The 7,981-nt window shown below is 41.8% G+C and overlaps 1 protein-coding gene across 1 annotated transcript; it reads left to right on the top strand.

The window, feature by feature from the left end:
- Positions 1-416: 416 nt before the first annotated feature.
- On the top strand, positions 417-1,532 carry LOC131220033 (uncharacterized). The gene has a single exon (XM_058215010.1). It carries the CDS (start codon positions 417-419, stop codon positions 1,530-1,532), a length of 1,116 nt encoding a protein of 371 aa, XP_058070993.1.
- Positions 1,533-7,981: the final 6,449 nt, after the last annotated feature.

The raw sequence follows: 7,981 nt of genomic DNA, 5'->3' as shown, positions 1-7,981 counted from the left end.
CCAAAGATTGCGATATTGGCGGCCCTTCAGCCAACGATACACAACATGGTTTGGGGAATGATGACTGCGACGTACCTGGCCCATCCAGTAGTGATAGATATCATGATCAGGTCCTCGACGACTGCGATATAGGTGGCCCTTCAGACAACGATATACATCATCATTTGGGGAATGATGACTCTGACATACTTGGCCCATCAAGTAGTGATAGATATCATGACTGAGGAACAGTTGACCAGTGCAATCTCCAAACCCCATTTGTCAATGATCGGTCTATTGTTGATCCATCTGATGATGCTTTCGTTAATTTCGATCGGTAAAGATACCTGGATTTTGTGGATGATCCAAATGAAATATCAGTCACACAGGTGTTCAAGGACAAAGGTCAACTACAATATTGTCTATGTAAATATGCGATGTGCTGTAAGTTCCAGTACAAGGTCTTGAAGTCTAACAAGCTGATATATATGATTGGCTGCATTGCAAAAAATTGTACTTGGAGGATGCATGCTTCAAAACTTCATAGCACAGGGATGTTCAAGATCAAGACATACAACTCGAAGCATACCTGTACCATGTCATTTGAGGTGATACGCCAATCTGAGACCACGATCGCGGATGACCGTACTGATATAGGGACCTCGAAGAGGAAGGGGAGAGATCATCACCAAGCCACCAGTTTGATAAGTAGTGAATTTGGCATCGGTCGTATGAACTCAGGGCTGACCTGCATGGCAAAGGAAATTCAATATCGTATGAGTGAGATGTACGGTGTTGAGATCAGTTACAAGAAAGCGTGGAAGGGTAAAGAGATAGCAACCAAACAAGTCTTGGGATCCTACGAGGGTTCTTGTAATGAGCTCCCGACGTATCTTCACGAGTTGAAAAAGGCTAATTTAGGGACTGTGACGGAGTTGCAGGTGAACAAGGGGACAAATAGTTTTGAACGATGCTTTATTGTGCTTGGGCAGTGCATTATAAGCCTAATTTTACATGTTCGGAGGGTGTTGTGTGTTAATGCCGCACATTTGACAGGAAGGTACAAGGGTGTTCTCTTCATGGCTACTACATTGGATGGAAATAATCACATCTTCCCTGTGATGTGTGGGATCAGAGAATCTGAAAACAATAGTAGCTGGAGGTGGTTCCTTGGGATTTTATCCAAGTCAATCGAGAATCTTCCAAGACTAATGATAGTGTTAGATCGTCACAAAGGATTGGTTAGTGAAGTCCCTAACATGTTCCCACATGCGATCCATGGATATTATGCTCATCACATACTTGGAAACATGAAGAAAGCATGTTTGGATGATTCTATGAGGGAATACTTTTGGGGTACTGTTAAGACATACCAGACATCAACGTTTTGGGAGATGATGCGATGCATTCAAATGTTGAATCCCACGGCGTATCAGTTCCTCAATGGTATAGAAAAAGAAAGATGGGCGACCGCTTTCTTTCCTGGCATGCGGTATAATATCGTCACCACCAACATCGTGGAAAGCATGAATGCATTATTCGTAGATGCATGAGAGTACCCTGTCACTAAACTTCTTGACTCAATAAGGAGTAAAATCCAACACTTCTTCCTCCACCGACGGGACGAGGCCTTGGCTTGTAAAGAAATATTGATTCCTTGGGCATTAAAAAGACTGTCCGAACTTTATCACTCGGAGGTGCGAAAGACACAATGCATTGTGATTTCAGCTGATGAGTTCCAAATGACTGCACAGGGAATGACCAATGTAGTGAATCTAAGAGTAATGAAGTGTACGTGTAATGAATTTGGGAAAATATTGTTGCCTCGTGTTCATGTGATAGCGGCATGTGATAAGTATAAGCTTAATATGTACAAATACTGCTCTCCATTCTACTTCATTAAAACATGTCACAAAACATACCAAGAGTCGGTATACCCAGTGCTGGACAGAACACAATGGAACACTTCGGAGGAAGTGAAGGTTATATGCGAGAATATAAAGCCTCCAGAAACGAGAAGATCCGCTGGGAGACCGAAAAAGGTATGCATTACTTCCCAGGGAGAAGATAGGATAGCACCCAAATGCTCTAGATGCAGTCGAATGGGTCACAATCAGCGTTGATGCACTTTCGTCCCTGCTGGTTGAGGCCAAGGCTATCTACATTTGTTTATTTTACAAATTTATTGCCTGTGATAATGTAATTTGACTTGTTATATATATATATATTATTGATTCTTGAACCTTTATGCATGTTAAACACGATCCACTATGGAGAATAACCACATATTCTTGTGCTTTTTAACCGTAACCCATAGAGGCAATGGTGAACGTAACCGATCACAAAAATTTAATATATATACCTATTGATTCATGAACCTTGGTGCATGTTAACCATGATAGATGAATTATTAAGCATTTGAACCACGACCCACAGAGGACATGGTGAGCTTACCAACAGGTTGTGGCACTCATGTCAGGTGGACCGTGGTTGTCATGTTATATGGGTTGTGTTTCTCATTATACCGTGGTTGTTTGCGACGATCCGATAAGGATGGCAACCACAGTCCATAACAACTGTGAAGCACGACCAATTGAACGTGACAACCATGACCCAGATCAACTACGACCATTGTTTCATGATCATTGCAAAGGTCGCAATCGAATAGGTCATGATCATGAACGTCCATGAGAACAAGGAAGAGATCATGAATATAGGAAGAACGTGATAGGGACTCTATTGTTTCTCTGAATATCTGCTCCAATATTTTGTATGATATGGCAAAGAATTACATGACTTGGCTCATGGAAGTATCACGAATGTACCACTCTTTGGTCAAGATGCCGATTCCGAAGGGTCGCCCTAATTTGGTGCGGTGGCACGGATTCCGAAGGGTCGCACTGATTCGGTGCAATGGCACAGATAATGAAAGGTCACGCTCGGTGCCCAATGGATTACAAGGAAGTAGCAACTTTAGTGTGATTGCGTGACGAAGAAGACTGCTGCTATTTCCCGAGAGTTGCATCGAATTCCAAGGGAATGGTCGTGGATGAGACGAGCAAAAGGTCATGGTTGTCTTCCACATTGATAATAGTTGGGAATCACAACCTAATGTGTATGGCAACGATGATAATTACGTGTGATCGTGGTTCTCTTGCACATTGGGTTGTGATTGTTTAATGAATTGTGCTTGTAAGAAGAAAACATGGAATTAAGCGGATGGTAATGAGGGAACATGTTTATATAGGATCCATTGCATCCATCTGACAAGGAATCATATTTTCACCATGTATCATAAATTTCATTGAGTTCGTCAAAGAGAAGTACGTAGTTGTCCTCCAAGATAATAATTACAATAAAATACGGGTAGTGGTGAACGTGCAATAACCGCGACCCATATTACATTACGACAATGACACAGATTACATGACAACCACGACCCATGAGCATGAAGTTGCAATCTGACTTCTGTCACTGCCAGAAGAGAGATGTGGCAGCTTCTGACAGACAAGAACATATATCGTAACAACCACGACCTATTTAACCTGTCAATTATGAACATTGTAACAACCACGACCGATTTAATTGAAAATCACTCTCATCTTTGGTGGTTCAAAACTACGACCCCTTCCTTTGGATTCAGAGCGAGCTTCCGGAATAAGTGCCACATGTAGCATGCAAGCCACGACCCATTTTACATACAATAAGGAACATAACTCCATAGTTCTAAATTTTGCTACATGAACAAAAGCCACGACCAATTTAACATGACAACTATGACCATGATGAGATTTACAGTAGGAAGAAAATCTCTCTTCAGCCAGTAATCTTGCGTTGAACCTCCATTTGCAGATATTGCTTTCTTGATTGCTCTGATTCGCCTTGCTGCTACTCCCCTTTTGTGCTTCTCAGCCAAAATTAATCTCTCTACTTCGTCATTCCAATGCTAACATGCCAAAAGATCAGAGCATAAGGACATATAATAAAGTCTAGGCCAAAACTACTGGCTCATATGAAAATAACCCTATGAACGGTTCAAATTTCCTATAGACATCATTGTTAGCTTCAAGAAGCTTTCAACGGTGGATGTTTCTATTCCTAGTATTTCATTTTATGTGGCCAACTTGAGATTTATGCCGCCTTGAATAGTTTTATATCAAGTTCCCCCATTCTTTTGATCCCAATTGATGCATGGCCAATGAACATCTCTTCAAAAGCCTACGAGGCAAGGAAAGGGATATTCGATATCCACGTATGCCATGTCCTAACCTTTTTCCGCTAGCTGGGTGCCCGTTGAAATTGTCGAATTGGCAGAGTTTTGAAATTGTCTTCAGAACTTCCTGTGGAGGCCGTTGAGCTTCAGGAAGATCGTAAATGTCCTTGAGGAAGGAGAAGGGATCACGAATAAAGGAAGAACGCGATAGGGGCTCTATTGTTTCTTCGAATATCTGCTCCATTTTTTTGAACGAGAGGGCAAATAAATGTATGAATTGGCTTGTGGAAGTATCATTTGCCAAAGTACCACTCTTATAGGATGGCCATGCAATGGTCAAGGCGCTGATTCCAAAGGGTTGTGCTGATTCGGTACGGTCACACGGATAACGAAGTGTCGTGCATGGTGACCAATGTTTTATGGGGAAGTACCGACTTTAATGCGATTGCATGAAGAAGAAGAATGTGGCACTATTTTTAAAGTTATCAGCCATGACTATAATTACAATACAATATGGGTCGTGGTGAACATGCAACAACCGCAACCAATATTACATTACAACAACGACACATATTACATGACAACAATGACCCATTACAACCCCGACCTTTGACAAACACGACCATATAACGTAACAACAACGTTCCATATAACATGACAGCTATGACCTAGTGTGTATGACAACCATGACCCTTTCGTGTGATCGTGAATAACATGCACAATGGATCATGGTTTTTATCCACGTCGAATCATGAATAAAAACATGAGAACCATGACGCATATGACCCTAAAACCATGACCAATGCAACATACGCACCACGACCCATATAACACCAGAAACATGATCCATATACATGTTATAACACCATGAATAACCATATACTTGTTATGTTAGTCGTGGCGCACAGTTGTCGTGGATCATGATTCCCGTCCGTGTTGGATCGTATTCGACAACCACGACCTTATGAGGAACACGATCCATACAACATGGAAACCACTCCAGTTGTCATGAGAACCACGACCACACAATGTAATGACTCAGAAAATTTTGTGCTTTTCTTTCCTTAGTAGTTGTTTTGGGGTAATTAACGCTATACTCGATTGCTTGTGAAATTCGCATCACTCACTTTAAATTGGATCTGCATGACTCAAAACTTGTAGATTAGTTAGCGCTATGTTACTCTGAAATCTGGGATCCATCACTAAATCCAATTGTTCTGGGAAATTTTTGAAAGTTCTGGATCGGACCTGCATTGTGCGTCGGAAGTCCGATAGCGATGATCTTAGGCTGTTGCGGTCACCATGTTGGGCTTGACCATCACCTCAAAAATCAAGTTCAGAAGATGTTCTGGGTCGATTTGATTGAGTTCGGAGTGAAGAGTGTGAGAACCGTTGGAAATTTATTAAGCTTTTATGAAATCTGAGTCGTGTCGCTTGCGCGATGATTTTAAGCAATCTGACCGTTGGATTCTGACCCAATTTCACCCTCTGATCAGGGAAGGTGGCCCAGGCATGTCCTTGTGCTTGTGGACCTGATCGAGATTCCGTGACCGTTGAATTGAATGTGGTCGGCCACGGCTGATCTGTAAAGCCGGTCGGTATGAAAACTCAGCTTGACCTAGATCCATGGTCAGTGAGCTTAAGTCCGACCTTTTGTGGTTATAGGCCCACCGGAAGTACTTCGTTGGATCGAGAGAGGCTTGCTTTGGTTATAACCTAAGTATACCTTGGCCTTGGGGTTATTTTCATCAATTTGAGGCCTATTTATAGCCCTTAAACCCTAGCTCTCTTTTCCATACGAATTTCCTAACCCTAGCTAAGTGAGAGAGAGGAAAAGAGAGAGAAAGTGAGAGAGAAGTTGGTGGATCATCTTAGATTCTTTCCTATTCTTTTGCATCCTTGAACCTTCACTTTGAATCGTTATTCTGACGATTCTGAGTTCATCTTTGGGTAAGTTAACCTAACCCTAATCTGTGTTAGAGCTTAGAATAGTCTTGGTGTTGTTGTATCTCATTTCTATTCTTGCTTTAGGGTATTCTATCGCCGTTGACGAAGACAACTCGTCTGAAATCAGTTCGGTGTTCTTTTCTGGCTTAAGGTGCGGAATTTAAGTGTATAGGTTATGGTTTTCAAGGCTTTTAATGCTAGTTAATGGTTTATTCGTGTTATGGATGAGATTTCACATGCCAAATGTCATGTTTATGTTGCGTTCCTGATATGCATGTATTATATTGAGATTTGTGTATTCTACGTGTATGTATAAAGTACCGTATACGTATAAAATATGCACTTGTGTTTGCCATGATTATTTGTCATGTATGTATGCTAGATGTATGTGTGACAACTCCTTGGTAAAAGGAATTGTCCAAATGCTTGTATTTTCAACATACATCATGTATGTTGTATTATGTATTCTAAGTGTTTATAGAAATACCTGAATGATCTAAAGTGTGATATTTCAACCTAGTATGGGCGTTGAGAAGCGATTCTCAACTCTCCCACTAGTGTGTATGATTTCCTTCTTGCAAGTTACATTCCTTGTTGTTTAAATTCAAGCATTATTTATGCTTACAGTTATGTTAAGTTGATATTCTTCAAATGCTTGGTTACCACATGATTAAAGTTGTTGTTCCATTACTGTTCTACATTTAATACGAATATCTGTTGTAGGGTAATGTGTTTGGGACTATGCATTAGTCCAGGAAATCGGTAATCTGCCTTAAGGTTGTGGCTGAGATCGCTTTCGCCACAAAGGACGTGATTAGACGAACCCGAGTCATATTAGAGTTGTCGGCAGTGGTTTGGCCACGTGGAGTGCTTGCGCACTCTATGTCGTTCAACTCAACGTGCAATCGTGCTAGTCGAGTTCGTCAAGTAACCCGATTGTCCGATGTATGTTCACCATGTATGGACGCTACTGTTTGAATCTAGGGTACTGAACTTACCAATGAAATCCTATTAACCATGGTACCTTGATCCGCAACGACTCATGAGCCGGACATGGTGGTATGGGACACCGTGGTCGAGCTGTCGGCCTACGCTGGGGTGACGAGCCTCCCCGTAGTGACCAGTGAGCAACTAAACTCGTGAGCCGATTATGGTGGTATGGGACACTATATTCGTGCTGTCGGCCTACATTGATTGGTGATGAGCCCTTTGTAGTGACCTCAAGCATACCTGGATACCACATTGAGGTGACGAGCCTTAGTGTAGTAATGAAGGTGTGATAGGCGTGCATTGATTGGTGACGAGCCCTTTGCTACGACCTCAAACTATATGATCGTATGAGATGTCTAGGATTGACGACCCTAGAATGGATCACTGTTTGGATGGTGATATGAGGAAGGTACTTTAGCTTCCCAATCCTATTGTATGAAAAGGACTAATAACAACTTGGTAATCATATTCATGCACTGCATTTGCATGTGCTTTGTAGATGTGGAGCACTTTGAGGTGGTGTCATGCGTAACGTAAGATGAAGACGTTGAGGGTGTACGCGTGAGGGCACGCATCATTTTGCATACATCCTTGCATTAACAAGAGTACTTAGGACATGTTTAATTGTTCTACTTTATCATTACTACTTGATTAAACTGATCACATGTTAACCTGTGCTTTATTGTTCCACTGAGTTAATCACTCACTCCCATGTTCTGGGGCGGTGTTAGACACCCACCAGACTCTGTCTTAGGTTCTAATGTTTCATATGTGGATGCGACTTCTGAGGCAGAGCGGGAGATGGATGATGATGAGGCTGTTTTCTCTTATATGCAGTTTTCAGACGGGTTC

Source organism: Magnolia sinica, chromosome 12 (assembly GCF_029962835.1).
Source record: "Magnolia sinica isolate HGM2019 chromosome 12, MsV1, whole genome shotgun sequence".
NCBI classification, from domain to species: Eukaryota; Viridiplantae; Streptophyta; class Magnoliopsida; order Magnoliales; family Magnoliaceae; genus Magnolia; species Magnolia sinica.
Note: the sequence above shows the minus strand (reverse complement) of the source record. Positions and strands in the feature narration are given on the sequence as shown.